Raw genomic sequence first — 22,237 nt, 5'->3', positions numbered from 1 at the left:
GGCAGGATGGTCCCCAGGTTTCACTGCTTGGATGCAAATAGAACCCTAGGATCACGAGTCCTTCAGGGTCGACCCAGGTTTAGTCTGCACTCAACAATTGTCTGTGCAGATTGTCTGTGGGGCAGACTCTTCGCTGGTATTAAATTTCCCATAGCGTCAATGCCATGACACAGCATTAAAGTTCCACTTTGTAGGGGAACGTCTGGGGTTATCTATGACCCCACTGCACCAAGGCATTGAATACCAAAGCAATTTGTTTTTTAGATTGGGAGGAAATTATAATGGTAACTGAAAAGCTCAAATTAAATGCCAATTTTCACTGTAATCACAGTATGTATGTATTTTTTGTGAATAAATTTGACTAATCAAGATACAGTATAGTGACACCCTTGTACATGTGACACACCACACAATACAAGAACTATAATGAAAAGTTAAAGACTAGACTGAATATATATACTGTGTATTTGTGTTTGTGTATATACACACACACACACACACACACACACACATATATATATATACATATTTATACAAATACTCATACAAAAAAAAAACATTATTGAATCATTGAATTGCACATTTCAGAAATCATACATATTTGTTGATTCATTTATTATTATTTTTTTCACTTATTTCAAACAGAAATCATACATATTTGTTGATTCATTTATATATAAAAAATCACTTATTTCAAACAACAGTAAGAAGGATTTTTGTAATATTTCTACCATTTACCAACCAACCAGTGATTTCTCAAAAGACCAAAAACCGAAACCATGAACTGTATCTACTGTATATATAAACTCCCGTTAACATACAGTTATCTAAAACTGCATAGCCATTTGTAATATTAACACATAAGAATGTTTTTACAGTGCTTTAGTTTTCAATTAATTTTCCACTGCTATACTGACTCTTTGTCAGACACTTTCTTGAATCAGTCATTCTATCATAACTTACTAAACTTATTACCTAGGTACTTTTGAAAATAAACATCCTACAACATGCATTTATACTGATTAATCTGTTGGATTACAAAAATCAATAGAAACAAATATAGAACTTAACATTGGCAGAAAATCTTCATTAGACCATTTAATTTAATAAATGGCAACATTTTTACAGGTTCAGTGATGCTATACACCTAAAAGCAATCATTTTCATGCAGTTCATTTATACCACTGATGTATTTTTGCCGTACCAGGACAGCCAAATTACAAAAATAGTGATGAAACTCACTGAGAGAAAGATAAGATACATCCCAAAAAGCAAGCGGTCAATGACTTCACCCAGATGTACCCACTCATCTGTGCTCTCATCAGTTTTTAAATGTTTATCGACCCGCTGACGGATGGATAGTAACTCGTGGCTTATCTTCCTCAGTTCCTGAAGAGTAGGAGTTGTGTTATAGACCTCTTCGGTGGGAGGGGTGTCAACTACAGGATCACTGCGTTTGGTCTCAGTTTTGTGCTCTACAGGTACAAGATAAGTTGTTGACATGAATACATTTTTATACATGAATGGAATACTCTTATGGCTCGTTTCCACCGGTACGGTACAGTACGATTCGGGACGGTAAACCCTGATCCGGCTTGCGTAAAACATTAATATGGTCCAGGCAATATGTGCATTTGTACTAAACAACATTACAGTGATCATCTTCACTGTAAGAAAGTTAAAAATGACAAAACTCAACCCTGTCTCTTTTTGTTAAATTTCCATTTTTATCAATAATAGCCATTATAAAAGTATAAGTAAAAGGTACAAGAAACTATACAATAAGAAATAAAGCAAACAATTTAGTCAAACATACAAAGTCAGCACTCTAGTCTAACGTTACAACGGTAAAGTTAAATAGCCTAAATATACAAAACGATTGGCAAGGGAACAAATTATAGATTCACGAGACCAAAGTTCTCCCGTTAGGTCTACCCAAGACGAATTATATCTCATGTTTAACCACTACAGAGACGTCTGGGTCAACGGCAAATGTCAGAACGACTAGCCGAGGAAAGGCTGTTCCTGGCGGGGTGGAATGGATCTCACAACCTGGATTTGACTTTTGACAGTGAAAACGGAAATAATTACGTACTGTAGGGTACTTTCCACTGCTCGGTGGAAACGAGCCATTAGTGATATTTGGAAATGACTAGTTCAAAACAATTTAATAAAACTTTAGCCTGTGGTGTCACCACAGGGGATCATCCGCAGGTTTTCATTTTATAAACAACACTAGGCAGACACATTTCATTTTGCATGTAAGACTCACCTTCAGGACCACAGTTTTGTTCACTGGGTTTCTTGCTTAAAAAAACAAGTTTAGCAAGGTAGTTGAGGAAAAGCACCTTGGCCCATCGAGGTAACGGTCCATAGTTACTGGAGCCACACTGAATATTTATGATAATAATTGTCTCCAGAAGACTGGCCACCATCAGTGCCAAGCAGAGAGAGAAAAACACATCTGGAAAGAGATTGGATAGAAAATTTCAAAATGAATGCCGGTTGGCAAGAAAGGAACATATGCTTTAAAACTGTCATAACCAGCAATGACTGTGACAAGTGACAGGACATTTTGGGCCAGATTTATAAACCAGGGCACATTTGTGTTAGACTGCAATCCCATAAAAGCACAGATGGGAGTGGAAAGTTTTGCGGGAGATCTACTGACAATGTGCAAATTAAAGATGTAGCCAGCTCGTGTCCATAATGACCATCAAAATCTACCAAGAGCAGCGCAAATTAGTGTAGGGTCGCAGCGAATTAAAAATATCGTGGCTTGGTAATCGATATGCTCAATTAACGTCTTTCTCTGGCATTCCAAATAAATTAATACAAGTAGAGAAAATTCTTGCAAGCAGCAACTACGGGGCCACGCCCTTTATATGGCTATAATTTACATATTTGGACATTGGATTGTAATAGGAAATTTTATCAACATTCCACAATTCAACTGGTTAAATCTGGCTACACACTGAATTTGATCCAACAAACTTTAAACATGAAAATGACATGCAATTACAAACTAACCCCAAACCAAACCCTAATCCTACCCCAAACCAAACCCTAATCCTACCCTAACCCAATAGTAAGTACATGTAGTCAATGAAAATTTCTCAGTACTTAAATGTATAATTACACAGTAACAGGGACACATTAAAATAAAGTGTAACCATCTCTTACTGCATGTTTGTAGTAAATCCTGACACTAGTTTTTTAATGCCAAAAAAGGGTTGCACTGGTGCAAGCTGTTACTTAACTTGAGCATTTTTCTTACAGTGCAGCCAGAATAAGTACTTGACTCTTGTCACATGCCTAGTTATGAAAAACACTACAATAAAAAGCTCCTATACAAACTTATGAGAGGTAAGGAGTTTCCTGTGACGGGCAGCAGGTCGTTCATGAGCAGCAGGAACACAGTGTAACCCAAGATGAGGGTCATTTTGAAGGAAGATCGATCCACATTCTGAGGTGGTAGAAGAAAGCTGAATAGATCTACAGCGATGAGGAAACAGCTGGGAATCAGGAGGTTCACCACGTACATGGTGGGTCGACGTCTGAGAACGATCTGAATCATAAAATATAAAAACTTTAATATATGTTCCAAATAAAATTTATTTGATTAAAGAAAAATATATATAAAGGAAAACGTTTTATCCTAATTTATCCTTATCCAAGTTATATAAATGTAACTTCTGTGTGTACATACATAGTAAATGATTGTATCAAAAGAATAGTTTAGCTCTTCAGGAAGTAGTGTAGGTTTTTCAGCTAACATGGTGACTAGCTCCCACTCTCCTTTAGTTTGCATTGCTTCGAGGGAATATTTAAGTGTTTCCTCCACTGGTACAATAAAAGACATTTGCACATCCACCGCTGTAGAGAATACCAAACAAATGAGAGATTACGGGGTCACAAATGTAGTTATAACTGAAAATTTATCCTCCAGTCAAGCCAACTTACCATAGAGCTTGTATGAATTAAAAGTAAATGAGCAGTTCTGAATATCGAATGGAAAGGTGTAGATGTCCATGTTGCAGGAACTGATCACATGAATTGGAAGATCATCCATTACCTTACCAGTATGTTGGACATAGAGGTAATATGTGTCTGGGACTTTATTTTCATCCATGCTTTAAAGGAAAAAAATGAAAAAAAGACAGCAGCATTAGGAAAGGGTAGTATGCAAATGTTACAGGGCATTTGTTATATTACCCATTACAATTATTAAAAACTTTTGAGTATGCTTTTTAGTCAAATGTACCAAAGTGCAAAAAGTCTTGTAACATTTCATGAAATGCAGGAGAAAGATTTCAGATTTATTTGCAATACTCAGCATTGACATACAGTAAATCAAATATAATAGCTTGATACTTTCGAACTCACAATTCATTGATGGCAATATCAGGCCTCCACAGTTGTTTTCTTGGCAGTGAGATTCTGTCTGTTCCACATTCAGCAGGATCCCAACTCAAACCTTCAATATTCCAAACCTAATAAACAAAATATCTTTATAATAAAGGCTGCACGAAATAGTGAGGGATCTCACTTCTTTAAATGCTTAAAAAAGGCTGAAGAAGGTCTTACCAAATACACCCAAATGTACGAGTCAAATAGTTGAGCTTTTTCATCCTGAAAGAAAACAAAAATAAGAATGTATATAATTTTACCCACCACAATTGCCTAAAGACATACTCCTTAACATTTATTTCTTAATTGATTGATTGAATTCTAAAATATCAATCACAAACCAGCTCAATATGACAGCAAAGGCGAGCAGGAAAAGCAAGTGCTCTTTAAATGAAAAGATTTAAACAGTAAAGTTTTTTTTAATTATTTCAGTTATAAATTTTATAAAGTTATAAATTTTTGGGATTCCTTAGGGTTCAATGCTTGGCCCCATCCACTTCTTGAAATACACAACCTCACTCAGCCCTGTCGTCACGTTATTTTTCCTATCCATACAGATGAAGCTATTTTGCTTCAGCTTGACAAAATCTGCTTGTATTTCTGCCCGCTTTCTTATTCTCTACTCTGCTCTGCTCAACAGCGGCTCACTATTTTGTCTTAACTCCCACACATTTGATTGCCAGTGATATTAAATAAACTTACCACATCTAAAATTCCATACAGAGTGAAGCCCACACTGATGTTTGTGGGAGTTTTCGGGTAAATAACTGGCCGCACTTCAGTTTTGCCAAAGATGTTCTCCTTCAGGGCTTTTAAAAGAGCATCTGTAGTCGGTTCAGAGCAGTTGATAGTCCCTGCAGGTTTCATTAAAAGTGCTGTAAGAATAAATTAATATATCAAACAAAATAACAAGAGAAACATTTTATGCAAATAAGTGATCAATTAAACATCTTTTTGTCTGAATTTGAGACCAAAAAGCTTACAGTTTATAATACATTTCTAGAATGGCATTACACAAACATCGTTTTATTTAATGTGTCATATAATGCTTGGCAGATCATCAACTGATCACTTAAATTTCTCACCCAGAATAAAATAAAGAATCTATCATTAAAATGAGTCGAGTGTTAGCAAATGATGACAGAATTTTCAGTTTTGTATGAACAATTCCTTCGCCTTCACATATGATTCATGCATTTTCATACTAAAATCTACACAAGCAACAACAGTATGCAAACATTAAGCATTACATAACTTTGTTAATTACCTTGTTAATTAAAGCTTTTTTAACTAAAGTGATGTGAAAATGATTTGATGTGTATTAACAGCAGCTGTATTATTTTTAATGAGAATCTAATTTCTTCTTACACTGCATTAGGAGAATGTAGATAATGATGAGCCGGAATTGTGGAAGACTAGCTGTGTATTCAGCAGCCTGTAGTGATGGGAAAGATATTTTTTGGATTAGCAAGTTCTTCTTTCCACATCTAAAATGTCAACGTGTGATAATTAATAAATTTATTTTACCTGAAATGTCACTGTACATTTGCCATTATAATGTTGCTTTTATAAAATGTGATGAAAATTTTAATACAACAATTTTTAATATTTGTGAATATTTGATGTCTAGTAGACATTTGAACTCAAAGAGTAGCATTTTACACTACAGCGTACATATTATGTGTTGTGTAACATGTTCATATATCATAACAAACATCTAAATGTGTAAACTGCTTCTGGAATGATTACATATTAAATACATTAAACATATTCATTACATATGTAATGTAAACATCCCAAAAACAAATACAGAATACTCATGAAATGTGCTTGCTTCTATGTTTTTAAAAACATTCAGAAAAATATCAGAATATTTATAAGACTATATCTTACCCATGATCTTGAGAGCAAAGCTACAGCCATCACCTTCTCAAGAATCTGAAAACAGTTGGCAATGAGTATGCTATACAATTAAATGTATTATTAAACTTACAGTTTTATGTCTGTGAGTCTGTGATTTAAATACTGTGTCAAACTATATACCAACACTGATTTGCCTAGATATTTTTGTGCATCCCATAAGTCTGAGAAGCCAATAATATGCAAAGCAAAACATGTCGTGTAAATCCCACTTTACAAATATGGTGGTTTATCTGGTGCTTCCATATGAAGGCAAAGGGAATAACTGATATTAAGGATTTACAGTGGCGGTTCTACATTGAATTACACCCTGGGCGAGACCCCCTTTGAACCCCCTACCCCACAATAAAATCACAAATCCTGCATTTGAAAAACACGGTTAAAGCTACAGTATGTAAGATTTTGAGCCACAAGAGGGCGCTGTTTCCAACAATAACAAAGGCGAATCTTGATGACGCTATGAAGGAGAGTGGAACGATGGGAGATGTCGTTTTCAACATCCAGAGACGTATGGAATTAAAGGGATTATTTGATATGTTTTAGCTTACCTCAAGTGCATCCAAGATGTAGGTGTCTTTGTTTCCACAGTATTTTCAATTTTGATATTTTTAGGTCAAACCGTTGTTGTCTGACAGTCATACCATGCAGGTCTATGGGGTCCACCTCAAAGAGCATGCACAGAGAAGTCCAAATGAAACATGATTTAATGACTCGTAAATGTAAGTACACATTGATGGCCTAAGACACGAAACGAGCGGTTTGTGTGAGAAAACGAACAGTATTTATATCGTTTTTACCTCTTGTAACACAGCCATGTTCAAGTGATCTGAGGGCGCGGGCGCTTCCTTCTGTGTGACGTGTGCGCAGACTGGTGCATAGATATATATACACTAGAAGTCGCATTAAAGACATTCGTTCCAATGAACTGCCGTAGCCAAGGCGACATCTAGTGTATACATCTATGCACCAGTCATTATCAAGTGAATCATGATCACGGATGAGGTAATTTATTAGTTTTTGTATTACTTGTACGTCTGAACCATAGACTGTAAAAAAATATGGACGTAGTGTCCGTGACGTCACCCGTAGGTTTCTGAAGAGCATTTTTGAAGCCTAAAGTGGGCGGAGCCGGCCGTCGCCATCTTGGCCTCGCGTCACCGCTCGTCACTCCCGGATAACAGAATATGGGCAAAGAGGCGGAGCTGAGGAGCCTGGCTATCTGAAACCACGCCCACCTAGCGCGACGTTATAAAGCTGGTAAGTCCCGCCCCCTCCGCTAACCCCGCTGGACCTCAAAGTTGAAAAACCGTCAATGCAAGTGAATGGGAGAAAATAATAATTTTCTGGTCCCGTTTGAATTGTGCCATGAATTTGAACATATGTTGACTGTGAATTTTTTATATAATCTTTCGTGTGAAAAATGCTACAATTTAGCGGGTATAAGTTTGATACGGGTAGACTTTGTGTGAGAGCACTTTGTGGACTACAACTCTTCGCTGCTTTCGGCGCGTTTGAAACGTCAACACCACTAGCTCACGGCTCTAGCTCACGGATCCCGCTAGACATGGCTGTCTTTGGTGCACTTCACCGCCTTCTTTCAGGGAGAGGACAAAATCGTTGAGGTTGGCGAAAACCACGGGTAAGTCAACTTTATGGGGTGACGTCACATAGGCGACATGTAGTCTTTCTCGTTATGTCTTTTCCACAACTGCTAGCCGACGAATCATACCATATACTGTCAAACTTGTAACATGAAAGATTATATAAAAAATTCACAGACAACATATGTTCACATTCATGGCACAATTCGAACGGGACCAGAAAATAATTATTTTCTCCCATTCACTTGCATTGACGGTTTTTCAACTTTGAGGTCCAGCGGGGTTTTACGGAGGGGGCGGGACTTACCAGCTCTATGGAGTTAGCTCCATGGTTAGCGCAGGCTTGGGAGCTAATGCTATATGCTACTCACATTACCAAGTCTGCGACTGCACAGGGCCTCGCGCTAAAGTGACACTGACAGTTGATGATTAAAATCAGAATGCCAATTAAAAGGTCCTGTTTTTGCCCTTCGAAATATTATAATAGTTAAAAGACATAGCTACAACAAGTGAGGCTGTGTATCGTGATTCTGTACAGCTATTCTGCTAGTTGAAAATGTATTATGCAGTAACTTTACAATATTATTCTGAGAGAGTGTGTGTGTGTGTGTGTGTGTGTGACCATGATTATGTGCATACATGTCAGTCACTCTTTTATTACAGTATATGGTCCGTCAGCGCGGCATCGCTCGTCAAGTTCGTAGAGAGCTTTATTATTCAGTCCATTTTAAATTCAGATTTTGGCCGCATCTCAATTCTCAAATGGGTCAACACATAGATATATTACCTAAGAAGTTCAAGTAACGTTAAATGCACTAGAAATCCGCGCTCATTCAAGGATGTGCATTTATTGCATGGACGGAGAAACACAGACACCCGTAGGATCTCATCTGACGGTACATAAGCATGTTACAATCTGTCCAGAGCAACGGCACCGCAGAACGAGTGTAGCCTTTATATCTATAGACGCTTTTAAATCTGAAAACTCCAAAAAGCAACGAAATTGTCAGACATCCATCAGTGCGTGTTCACAGAGGAAAACAACTGGAATACAGCGCTGGTTGTTCTCTCGAACGACACTCGACGATAACGGCGGAATCCAAAGCCGTGGGCGAAGTAATGGGTGTATTAAATTAACGTTATATGAAATAATCCCGAAAAAAAGCACAAACACGGCAGAGATGGCAAGATCAGCGGCTGGAATTTGCTGAGGTGAAGTGACGGCTAACCGGCTAGCATTTACATCAGCGGGAATCCACCTGTCACTCAAAAGTGGACACACCCTTAATTTTGCAGGACTTTAAATATTAATCAACTAAACGGGTGAGTTATAAAAAAATGCACCCCCCTCACAGTTGTTAAGAAGGGCAAAATTAGCTGTATAGACCAAAGCCACAGAGAGAACCAGGCTGTAAACATGTTTTTTTCTGCTGTAAAGTTGGGCATTTTAACATGGGGGAGATGCAGATTTGACTCCCTTCTGCAGCCAGCCTCAAGCGGCCAGTCGATGAATTGGCGTTTAATTCACTTCCGTGTTGGTTTCAAGAGAGAGACGGGGAGGTTGCCGCTTGGTCTGAACGCGAAATTTTATGTCATGATAATGAATTAACTACAAGGAAGGAACGCGAAATGTTATGCTATATTATCCTGTTACAGCTATTTGTCAAATGATTTGTTAGGTTAATGCTGCGTAGTTTTAGGATGTTCATAGTTAATGAAGTGTTGTTTTACGTGTTCAAACCAATCGTAGTAAAATTTAATTTGAACGGACATTTGCAAGTAATGGCTTAATATTTTTTAACAACAGATATCCGATTGTATTTAATTGCACTGCCATAATCTCGGTCACTGACTTGTACAGAATATACAATAATGACGGAAATCATAATAGGCTATTACATGCGTGGGTGCGGGGACGCGGACGACAATCTTGTATAATTTATAATGTTGATATAAGCTATCGCATCACGATAGTGTCATGGGCAAGTGTGCCATCATATAACGTGGGAGACCCGAGTTCTTGTCCCGGCTAGAGGAACTTTTTTTTTTACTAACGCATATGTCCACGTGATATTGCGGAAACCAAGGATAGTGCGGATATTGCGTCACTGACAAGCGACATTTTTTTCCGGGACGGACAATTATTTAAAATTGGAATTTCTCTGAAATAAAAAATCTTTGGAGACTTTTGGGATATTGTAAGTACATAACTGCAGGAAATATATCACACTGTCCAAGTGATTTTTGGATCTTTTATTACAAAATTGTTACATATTGTATCTTTAAGAGAATCCAGTTATTTAACTATTGCTACATTAACCTAACTTTCAGGGAGGAACCATGAGCTTTTTGGTTACTGCCTCGAATTCTATGCGTGGCACATGACTTATGACACTCTTTATGTCATGCAAGTTAAACTACTTTGTCACAAAATAGAGTTTTTAAAAGTGAAAGTTGCCGAGAGCTATCATGTAACACAATACTTAAATCTCTTAAATAATGTCTCATAACTCTCATATTAACAACTATCCAAACTGTTTTAGACCTAAAATAGTTTTTGTAGGCCTATGTCACCCTTAAATGTCACAGAAAAGAACAGAATCAGAGATTTTATTTTATAGAAAATTGTACTTTGCATATTATAGGCTACTGTAAAAACACAGCAGGCGTAATGATATGACGAAGCACCTGAAAATAGTCCCCAGCTCGGTAACTTCCAACATGACCGGGACTAAGTTTGTGTAGTTTTTAGGCGGCAAATTAGGTTTCCTGTGCGATTAGCCATGGTTCTGTGCGTAGTAAAGGGCTGTGATAGTAAGTCGAGGGTATATTCTACCGTAATGTTACACCGAATACCAACAAACTTGTTGACGGCAAGTGCTTCGTCATATCATTACGCCTGCTGCACCCATGGTACGGCCGCACAGTTCCTTGATTCTTACGCCGGAATGAGAGTAGTTCCTAGCCATATACTGTAGGCTTGGAAAATCGCAACTTTTCATTTTCCGTCGATCTTAGTACATGGTTTAACTACAGAAGAGTCAAGTTTTAAATAGGAAAAATATTGAAACTCGTTGGTCATTTTGAAAGAAATGCTACTGGACTCATCAGAATCAATTATCTATGCTAAGCTATCCTAAAAGTGATACCGTCAGAACCGGAGTTCGGCTGAATGGATTCGAAAACGGTAAAACTCAACTGTTTAACTCTGGGGGAGTTGTAATATGAGCCTATTTCCAAAAAAAGTGGAGTATCCCTTTAACATTTATGTTGTAACAATTTATGTTTTGTGTTGTCTACTTGCCATCCTTGAATCATTGAAAAGATCATGGTCAAGTCTTGGTTCGCCTTTTTTCTATAGTTTTTTTTTTATGATAAAGGCAGGTCTTTCAAATATAAAAAAGTTGCACATTTCAGAAATCATACATATTTGCTGATTCATTTATATATATGTACATATATATATATATTTTTTTTAAACAGAAATCATGCATATTTGTTGATTCATTTATAAAAAAAAAACACGTTTTTCAAACAACAGTAAGAAGATTTCAACCATTAACCAACCAACCAGTGATTTCTCAAAAAAAAAAGATAAACAATGAACTGTATCTATATATAAACTCCCATTAAAATACAGTTATCTAACACTGCATAGCCATTTGTAATATTAACACATAAGAATGTTTTTACAGTGCTTTAGTTTTTAATTAATTTTCCACTGCTATACTGACTCTTTGTCAGAAACTTAGAGTTTCCTGAATCAGTCATTCTATCATAACTTAATAAACGTATTACCTAGGTACATTTGAAAATAACAGCATGCATTTCTACTGATTAATCTGTTGGATTACAAAAATCAATAAAAACAAATACAGAACATTGGCAGACAATATTTATTACAATTATTTAATTTAATTTAATTTAATAAATGGCAACATTTTTGCAGGTTCAGTGATCCTATACACCTAACAGCAATCATTTTCATGCAGTTCATTTATACCACTGCTGTATTTTTGCCATACCAGGACAGCCAAATTACAAAAATAGTGATGAAACTCACTGAGAGAAAGATAAAATACATCCCAAAAAGCAAGCGGTCAATGACTTCACCCAAATGTACCCACTCATCTGTAATCTCATCAGTTTTTAAATGTTTATCGACCCGCTGACGGATGGATAGTAACTCGTGGCGTATCTTCCTCAGTTCCTGAAGAGTAGGAGTTGTGTTATGGACCTCTTCGGTGGGAGGGGTGTCAACTACAGGATCACAGTGTTTGGTCTCAGTCGTGTGCTCTACAGGTACAAGATAAGTTGTTGAAATAAATTATTTTTCATACATGAATGGAATACTGTTATGGCTCGTTTCCATCGAGTGGTATGGTACGGTACAGTACGATTGGGGACGGTAAACTCCAACAGTACCCTTACTTGATAGGCGTGGTGTAGCCTACATGTATGCCAGAAAGAAGCGATCGACATCATTTTCGCTTGAAGAAGAAAGCGACATAGTAAACAACAATGGATGACATACGGAAGATCTTGTTCTTACTTCTCGGCATGAAGACAAGAAGACAAGCGCCGACATTAGGCATTTCTGTCAGGGTTCGGTCACCTCTGTTTGGTTTGTATCTGGTTTGGTGACAGAAATCTGAAATTCCCTGTTTGTCATGTGTTTGTGTCTAGTCTGGTTTGTTGTGAGCACATGGCTTGTCTTGTATTCCTTGTGCCATGTGCTCTCCTGTCAATTGTCTGGCCCCTCCCATCTTGTTACCTGATTATTGATTAATTTGCCCCACCTGCCTTGTTCGTTACCCTCTTTTGTTTGCTCCCTATTTAGTCTCCCTGTGTCTGTAGTCCTGTGCTGGTTCGTTGTCTATGTTCCCTTGTGTTTCTAATTCCTGTTTAATGCCTGTCTCGTCCCCGTCGAGACAAAATGTGGTCAAGGCAATGCGTATTGATTATATTCACTCCATGCTTAACCTTAGCCTATTTATATCACAGGGTGTCCGCGGAGTCATAAAAAGTCATACATTTAATAATAAGAATTTTAGGCCATAAAAAGTCATAAAAACATCCGGATTTTCCGTACAAGGTCATAAATTACATTTAGCCACTTCTTAATTTCATATGCTCGTTCATTCATTGGTTCTACCATTGCATTTCCCCCCCTGAAGATGGGCTGGCGGCATAATGTTAAATGCTCCAAAAGCGGAACGAAAAAACTCATTTGAACCGCGCGCCACACGGACCGTTTATCTGCTCGGCTCAAAGTCCAAACAGCAGCGCAGCGCGAGCTCACTAGAGCTGATGCGTTTACTCTGGTCGGTCTCAGTCACGAGATCCAGTGAGAAGCGCTTAAATTCAGTGAAGAACACGTCTCAGTGATTTAAACCGGTTTAAAGGCAGATGAGACAGCGCTGATGAACAGGAGAAACACTGCGCAACGATACAGTCAGAAGCTTTTCTACAAATTCCCATTATTTACCATGGATTTACTGTAACGTTAGCCTATTAATATTAACTGCACCATGTGGGATATACATATTGAATTGTATTATATTATTATTGTAGACAATGTATTAAAGGACTAATGAATATAATTACAGTATTTAATAATGTATTTAGGCTACTGTTTTTCATACATTTCATTTCAAAGATTTGACCCCCATTAGCACATGCAGAAACTAAGAAATTAGTTTTCCAATAAAGATATTTATTTTGTTAAGTACCTAATGTCAAATGTTTGAATGTTCTACCTTAGATTTGTGAAATGTTCCCCTGTTTGGCAAGTGTTTGTCATGATATGTTCTGACAATAAAGAGTACCGGTAGTCTAAAACCACAATTAACGCTCTACAACTTTCACTTAGGAGCAAAAATATGCCTTTAAACTTGAAAGAAATAAAGATTAGACATTTATCGTGATAATTATCTATATCGACTAATATAAAAGTTATTTTTCGTAATTCGTGTAATAGGTCATAAATTTAAATCATAATGGTCATAAAAAGGTCTTAAAAAGTCTTAAATTTGACTGACTAAACCCTGCAGAAACCCTGTATCAAAACGAAATATAAAGCACAACCCTGCCTCTTTACGTTTAAATTTTAAAAATATTAAACCTATTAATATCATCCAGGCAATATGTGCATTTGTAAACAACAAATGTTGCAGTAAACAACATTACAGTGATCATCTTCACTGTAATAAAATTAAAAATGACTAAACTCAACCCTGTCTCTTTTTGTTAAATTTCAGTTTTATCAATAATAGCCATTATAAAAGTATAAGTAAAAGGTACAAGAAGCTATACAATAAGAAATGAAGCAAACAATGCAGTAAAACATACAAAGTCAGCACTCTAGTCTAACTTTACAACGGTACATTTAAATAGTCTAAATATATAAAGGTATGAAACTTCACTCAAAACGATTGGCCAGGGAACAAATTATAGATTCACGAGACCAAAATTCTCCCGTTAGGTCTACCCAAGATGAATTATATCTCATGTTTAACCACTACAGAGACGTCAGGGTCAACGGCAAATGTCAGAACGACTAGCTGAGGAAAGGCTGTTCCTCGCGGGGTACATGAGCGCAGAGCGCCCGGTGATCGTCTGGAATGTATCTCACAACCTGGATCAAATTTTCATAAATCTTTATAAATAAACCACAGATTTTAACTTTAAACAACTACATTCTCGCCTGAAAAACTCTTAAAACTACATGTCGTGACACAATACAGTAGTATTATATTTCAACTGTATATTAAAAAATGTCACTTCTTATGTTGTCATTCCCCTTGTAGCACACGCAAGTGACGATTCTCTGTCAACCAATCAACGTTCTGCAGTGAGTCTAGCTCCACCCTTTAGGTGAAGCTGTCACAGGTCGAGGTGGGCCAAGCCAGACTGCACCCACCCCTAGACCAGGATCACCCTGAGGAGCGTGTCAAAGGAGGAGGCAGGAGGCAGGAATAAAAAGAATGACAGGCTTTATTAAATATAAAAACAATTTGAAAATCCTAATCTAAAATTCCTCTTCCTTCCTCTTCCCAGGAATCCAAGGCAAGTGGGGGGTCAGGCTCACTTCCTTCTGGCGCTGGTGCCAACTCGCAGTGGTAGGTATCGCAGGTAAGTAAATGAGTCAGGCTTACTTCATTCTGGCTCTGGTGCCAACTCGCTGAACAGGTGAGTATCACAGGTGAGTATCGCAGGGGAGTAGGTGGATCAGGGCTCACAGGAGTTGTAAAGGGTGGGCACTTCGCACCATACAGGTGGGTTTCAGGGCTACAGCAGACTCAAGTCGCAAGCGGAGCGGGGCTTTGGCTGGCACAGACAGAATCAACACTTCAAATAGAGGTGAACAGCTCTCACATGGGTGGCAGAAGACAGAGTCAATAGCTGAACAGGGCTTTCACTGGGACAGACAGCATTCAAACTTCAAGCAGAGGTAAACAGTTCTCACGTGTGTTGCAGGGGACAAAGTCACAAGCTGAGCGGGCGTTCACTGGAACAGACGGAGTCAACGCTTCAAATAGAGGTGAACAGCTCTCACGTTGGTGGTAGGAGACAGAGTCATAAGCTGAGCAGGGCTTTCACTGGGGCAGACAGCACACAAACTTCAAGCAGAGGTAAACAGTTCTCACGTGTGTTGCAGGGGACAAAGTCACAAGCTGAGCGACGTTCGCTGGAACAGACGGAATCAACACTTCAAATAGAGGTGAACAGCTCTCACATTGGTGGTAGGAGACAAAGTCATAAGCTGAGCAGGGCTCTCACTGGGACAGACAGCATAAACTTCAAGCAGAGGTAAACAGTTCTCATGTGTGTTGCAGGGGACAGAGTCACAAGCTGAGCGACGTTCACTGGAACAGACGGAATCAACACTTCGAATAGAGGTGAACAGCTCTCCCAGGGGTGGCAGGAGACAAAGTCATAAGCTGAGCAGGGCTCTCACTGGGACAGACAGCATAAACTTCAAGCAGAGGTAAACAGTTCTCACGTGTGTTGCAGGGGACAGAGTCACAAGCTGAGCCGGGCTTTCACTGGGACAGACAGCATACAAACTTCAAGCAGAGGTAACCAGTTCTCACATGTAGTGTGCACACGGGGGCTTTTCCTTCTGACATCCAACAGGTGACTGCAATCGATCTTGCTAGACTCTTATGATGGACGGTAGACCAGCATAACACATGGGGAGTGCACGGCGATAAAAGGTAAATCTTCCACACACACACGACAGTCCAATTCCAAACATGCAACGTGATGGGAAACGTCAATTTCAGCACTACAAATCCACTCTTCAAGTGCAAAGTAAGGCCAACACTCACCCAGAGGTCTCGATCTGAAGAGCCGATGATAGTCAGAGTTGGGACAGATGCGGTGAATAATTTCCTCACCACTACAAGCGGCTTCACTTCGCTGGTTTCAATGGCCGAGGGGGAGGCTAGAGATCGACAAGGAATCAGTCTATTTCACTCAGTGCGATGTATACAACGTGATCCAAGCACTTCAAACCAGTATCCAATTTAGTGTAGAAAACATGCGTTTATGAGATTCAATTTGTCAATCACTCATCTCACTCTTTCCCAGTCCAGACGACGAATTCCACTCTTCAAAACTGCCCTCGGATCCCACAAGCAACACTCCGCTTCTTTCACGATGGTCCTTCAGCTGCAACACTCCACAAACATTTCCCAACAGGAGAGAACCACACCAGATCGCCGGGGGAAGACAAAGAAACAACCACACAACGCGGAGGGAGAACACACAGCCTTCTCTTTCTCTTGTGTTTTATCCTCTCCAAACACTGGCGCCACCTCAATCAGGCACTCAAAGTGAAGTCCCCGCACCTGTTGCCAATCTGCCATTTAGTTGTCATGACGACAGACACACACACAAGCCCGGGGACAGTGTTACACTAAAAGTGTCCCGGCGGGAACACTTCTCTGATGGGATTAGTTCCGGGGATTATTTGTCACCCCGTGACAAAGCATTGTGAATGGGAAAAGCATTTTGGTACCATTCAAAACTTTTGACAGAGAAAACAGAAATAATTGCGTACTGTTCCACTACTCGGTGGAAACGAGCCATTAATAACATTTGGAAATGACTAGTTCAAAACAATTGAATAAAACTTTAGCCTGTGGTGTCACCACAGCGGATCATGCGTACATTTATCTGGTTGTTTTATTTTATAAACAACACTAGACAGACATATTTCATTTTGCATGTAAGACTCACCTTCAGGACCACAGTTTTGTTCACTGGGTATCTTGCTTAAAAAAACAAGTTTAGCAAGGTAGTTGAGGAAAAGCACCTTGGCCCATCGAGGTAACGGTCCATAGTTACTGGAGCCATACTGAATATTTATGATAATAATTGTCTCCAGAAGACTGGCCACCATCAGTGCCAAGCAGAGAGAGAAAAACACATCTGGAAAGAGATTGGATATAACATTTCAAAATGAATGCCAGTTGGCAAGAGAGGAACATTTAAAACTTTAAAACTGTCATAACCAGCAATGACTGTGACAAGTGACAGGACATTTTGGGCCAGATTTATAAACCAGGGTAAATTTGTGTTAGACTGCAATCCCATAAAAGCACAGATGGGAGTGGAAAGTTTTGCGGGAGATCTACTGACAATGTGCAAATTAAAGATGTAGCCAGCTCGTGTCCATAATGACCATCACAATCTACCAAGAGCAGTGCAAATTAGTGTAGGGTCGCAGCGAATTAAAAATATCGTGGCTTGGTAATCGATATGCTCAATTAACGTCTTTCTCTGGCATTCCAAATAAATTAACACAAGTAGAGAAAACACAAGTTCTTGCAAGCAGCAACTACGGGGCCACACCCTTTATATGGCTATAATTTACATATTTGGACATTGGATTGTAATAGGAAATTTTATGAACATTCCACAATTCAACTGGTTAAATCTGGCTACACACTGGATTTGATCCAACAAAGTTTAAACATGAAAATGACATGCAATTACAAACTAACCCCAAACCAAACCCTAATCCTACCCTAACCCAATAGTAAGTACATGTAGTCAATGAAAATTTCTCAGTACTTAAATGTATAATTACACTGTAACGGTAGCCTGACTTCGTCATACTCATATTCTAGGCAGAATGTTGATTATGAGGCGTGTCTTAACCGAATCAGAAAAAAAAAAAATCCGCGGAGTACTTACAAGCACGAATAGCATTTTTGAGAGAAATACCAAAGGTGTATGTATATACGAACAAGTTCTCCGTTTAGGATTAGATCTCGACAATAAAGCAAATAAATCTTCTCGCATTTGTCAGCCCTGTCTAAACTTAATAACACGGTTGCAACGTGACTTGACTGATTTAAAAAAATGGAAAGACGACGAAAGAGACCAGGCTGAAGAAGCGTGTTCATTTGAGGCTTCAGAGAAAAGAGATCGTGAGCCCATCCCTTCCATTGGTTTTCATTGCGCCCCATCTTCTTAGCGACCATCGGAGCCAGCTGATAAATTAAACTTATGCCGAATCCCGTAGGAAGGATGGCAAACACATCTTTCCGATCGACAAATGCCTTGATTGCGGTTCTCAGCTGTTGATTTCTTTTATAACAGACGCGATAGTGGAATCTAAACATCTCAATTCTCCAGCTGCAGTCAGTGCTCTTTGGTGATGTGGGTGATTTACTGGGTGATTTACATAATTACTCCTCAACGGATCGAGACCAGACCGAACTTCCCAACCCAAAAATGTTGTGGTGCAAGCTGTTACTTAACTTGAGCATTTTTCTTACAGTGCAGCCAGAATAAGTACTTGACTCTGGAAGCTTTCTCACATGCCTAGTTATTAAAAACACTACAATAAAAAGCTCCTATACAAACTTATGAGAGGTAAGGAGTTTCCTGTGACGGGCAGCAGGTCGTTCATGAGCAGCAGGAACACAGTGTAACCCAAGATGAGGGTCATTTTGAAGGAAGATCGATCCACATTCTGAGTTGGTAGAAGAAAGCTGAATAGATCTACAGCGATGAGGAAACAGCTGGGAATCAGGAGGTTCACCACGTACATGGTGGGTCGACGTCTGAGAACGATCTGAATCATAAAATATAAAAACTGTAATATATGTTCCAAATAAAAATTGATTTGATTAAAAAATGTATAAAGGAAAACGTTTTATCCTTATTTATCCTTATCCAAGTTATAGAAATGTAACTTCTGTGTGTACATACATAGTAAATGAGTGTATCATAAGAATAGTTTAGCTCTTCAGGAAGTAGTGTAGGTTTTTCAGCTAACATGGTGACTAGCTCCCACTCTCCTTTAGTTTGCATTGCATCTAGGGAATATTTAACTGTTTCCTCCACTGGTTCAATAAAAAACAATTGAACATCCACCGCTGTAGAGAAGACCAAACAAATGAGAGATTACGGGGTCACAAATGTAGTTATAACTGAAAATGTATCCTCCATTCAAGCCAACTTACCAAAGAGCTTGTATGAATTAAAAGTAAATGAGCAGTTCTGAATATCGAATGGAAAGGTGTAGATGTCCATGTTGCAGGAACTGATCACATGAATTGGAAGATCATCCATTACCTTACCAGTATGTTGGACATAGAGGTAATATGTGTCTGGGACTTTATTTTCATCCATGCTTTAAAGGAAAAAAAGACAGCAGTATTAGGAAAGGGTAGTATGCAAATGTTACAGGGCATTTGTTATATTATCCATCACAATTATTAAAGCTTTTGAGTATGCTTTTTAGTCGAATGTACCAAAGTGCAAAAAGTAACATTGCATGAAATGCAGGAGAAAGATTTCAGATTTATTTGCAATAATCAGCTGTTGTAATTCCTGTCTTGTGTTCCCCTTGTCTTGAGTGGACTTTTCTATAATTTCCTGTCCTGTGTCATGTTTTGTAGTCCTTTGTAGTTTTCTTGTTTATTAGTTTCCCCATGTGTTTCCTATTAGCCACGCCTCCTTGTTATCTTGTTTAGCTTGTTTGCCTGTGTATTTAAGCCCTGTGTCTTGTTTCAGTCTTTGTGAGTTCTTGATGTTGAATGTTGGTTGTTCTGTTCTCTTAGGAGAGTACTCTCTTGTTGCATAAGCTAGCTTATGCTACGGGAAAATCCCTTTTCTCGAGAATACTGAAGCCAAAAATGATCCTTAATTTTGTATTATTTTAAAACGCATATTGCTTCAGCGAGCAGACCTAGGCGAGGCAGCTCGCGCGCCAACTTGCTGCAACCTATCGGCAGGCTGCCCGTAACGTAAGCACCAATGAGTGCGCTGGCCAGCCAGAATAGGCGTGGCGTATGCCTTTATAAGCCACATCCCGATAGGATGCAATTTGATTTTTCATCTCTTCAGCGAAGTTTTCACTTCACATCGCTGGATCTCTGGAAGAAGCCTGCGCCGTTGAAAAGGCACTGCAGCGGGACGAGCCATCTGCATCGCAGAGCCAAGTGTCTGAGGAAGCCGACCGTCTTCTCGCCGCCTTCAGCCGCCGTTCCTGCTGCGCTATCCGGTGCCCATATCCTTTAAACTCTCGCTCCGCGTGTGTTCTCCGCCGTGACACTCACGTTTTCTTCCTAAAAGAGCTGAGGCGTTGTTTCAAATGCTTCGTGTTTCCAAATGCGGCTCGTGTAGAGCCCTTCTCAGCGACGGGGACCGCCACATCCTGTGCGCTTCCTGTTTCGGACGAAAACACGCGGACCACCCGCTTTCCCAGGGCGGCTGACCCGGAATGGGATACCATGACTATGTCGACCCTGCGGGCTCGACTAACCATCTTCGATGTGGACTCCGTGCTTCCGCCTCTCTCATCCGGGCCACGCCGCAAAAAGCGCCGCTTGCAGAGGCCGCCAGAATATGATCCTGTTTGTGAGAGCACGCCGGTGGAATCCCCGCGTGCATCGCTTTCTGAGTCTCCCACCTTGCTCACGGATGGTCAGTGCCCGGCTTCCACCACCGCTCCCACTGTGCTCGACGAGTTCGACGGGGACAACGCGGAAGAGAACAGCTGCTTCCTCCCTGGACGTTGCTCGACACCTCACTCGAGGCCCGCTCTGTTCCTCCCCGAACTGCACGAGGAACTGTCGAAATGTTGGAAGGTGCCATTTTCGGCCAGGCTGCGGACTTCTGTCTCTTCGACGCTCTCCACTGTGGAGGGCGCGAAAGACAAAGGTTACCAGTCCATTCCGCCCGTCGAGGAAGCTGTGGCAACACACCTTCGCCCGCCGTCCGCCAAATGGCAGTCTAAGGCTGCTCTGCCTTCTAAAGCCTGCCGGACTACTTCGGCCCACATCGGTCACGCCTACACCGCCGCCGGCGCATTCCCAGGCGCTCGAGTTCCGCGACAAGTCGCTCTAAAAAGCAGCCGCCTGGCCGGAACACAGCGCCTCCGCCACCTTCACAGCGCCATCAGCCCATGCCCAAGATTGCGCTGAATCCCGAGCCTCCCAAGTCTTCTTGACTCTGAGAAGACGACAATGTCTCTTCTTCGAACTTCGCTCTCGCAGTTCCCACTGCAGAGGTGACTGGAGGAGTGTATTTTACAGCCAACGAGCCCGTTTTACAACCCGCTCGCCTGTACCTAAACGCCGTTTTCACTGCGACCCAGATATATCTCAAAAAGAGCATTATGTCTGTCTGCCCGGCACACGCCGAAAGTGTTATAAATTTAGGAATTGTGCTCGCTTCCCAGTGTTCACCCCTACACATAAGCACGGCCCACTCAGTGTCACTCACTCATTCAGGGCCCACATCAATAAAATCGGCTCAAGCCGCATGTGTTTCAAATGTAGGAAATGTGCCCGCTGTTCAGTGCTCACCCCTACTCATAAACACTGCCCGTTCAGTGACACTCCAGCTGCACACTCACTTAGGGCTCCCATCAATAAACACCCAGGGTGTTTTAAGTGTAAAAAGTGTGCCTGTGTCTCAGCGCTCACTAATAAACACTGTGCGCCCTGTGTCACACACAATTATATGGCACCCTTCAATAAAACACCTCCCCGTCCCCGCGACAGGAGTGTTATGTGTGAACCGGCCAGCCGCTGCTCACTGTGCGCCACCCCATATGAACACTGTAAGCGCAGTGTCAATGTATCAGCCCAATCAATGTAAAACCATTCTACCCCTAGCCATACGTGCAAAAGCATGGGAAATTATCCCGGGCGTGTCAGAATGGGTGTTGAACCTCATAAAGCGATGCTATTCGCTGCAGTTCGCTCGCAGACCTCCGCGCTTCTGAGCCACGGTTGAAAGTACGGTGAAAGGCGAAGTAGCGCATCTACTTTGCACCG

The 22,237-nt window shown here is 40.2% G+C and overlaps 2 protein-coding genes across 3 annotated transcripts in view; both read right to left on the bottom strand.

Moving 5' to 3' along the window:
- Window positions 1-666: 666 nt before the first annotated feature.
- The window catches only part of LOC306987644 (5-hydroxytryptamine receptor 3C-like), a 34,923-nt gene continuing 13,352 nt past the window's right edge, over window positions 667-22,237 (bottom strand). The window contains exons 1-10 of one of the 2 annotated variants that reach the window (XM_079592093.1): window positions 6,304-6,403; window positions 5,779-5,845; window positions 5,113-5,285; window positions 4,588-4,632; window positions 4,387-4,493; window positions 3,964-4,133; window positions 3,710-3,876; window positions 3,358-3,568; window positions 2,273-2,464; window positions 667-1,475 (exon numbers count right to left, since the gene is read on the bottom strand). In XM_079592093.1, the coding sequence (XP_079448219.1) occupies window positions 1,177-1,475; window positions 2,273-2,464; window positions 3,358-3,568; window positions 3,710-3,876; window positions 3,964-4,133; window positions 4,387-4,493; window positions 4,588-4,632; window positions 5,113-5,285; window positions 5,779-5,845; window positions 6,304-6,333 (1,461 nt within the window). In that variant the 5' untranslated portion in view covers window positions 6,334-6,403 and the 3' untranslated portion in view covers window positions 667-1,176. Of the gene's footprint in view, window positions 1,476-2,272; window positions 2,465-3,357; window positions 3,569-3,709; window positions 3,877-3,963; window positions 4,134-4,386; window positions 4,494-4,587; window positions 4,633-5,112; window positions 5,286-5,778; window positions 5,846-6,303; window positions 6,404-22,237 lie in introns of those variants that run through there. The other variant, XM_079592092.1, reaches the window with a different exon arrangement.
- LOC306988750 (5-hydroxytryptamine receptor 3A-like) lies at window positions 11,876-20,688 on the bottom strand (the record flags this gene model as incomplete). The annotated part of the gene is made up of 6 exons (XM_079593899.1): window positions 11,876-12,227; window positions 17,178-17,369; window positions 18,813-19,023; window positions 19,161-19,327; window positions 19,415-19,584; window positions 20,513-20,688. 6 exons carry the CDS (start codon window positions 20,686-20,688, stop codon window positions 11,929-11,931), a joined length of 1,215 nt encoding a protein of 404 aa, XP_079450025.1. The 3' UTR covers window positions 11,876-11,928.

The sequence above is a fragment of the Phoxinus phoxinus genome, assembly GCF_949152265.1.
Source record: "Phoxinus phoxinus genome assembly, chromosome: 20".
Lineage (NCBI taxonomy): Eukaryota > Metazoa > Chordata > Actinopteri > Cypriniformes > Leuciscidae > Phoxinus > Phoxinus phoxinus.
This window is presented reverse-complemented; position numbering and strand designations above follow the sequence as displayed.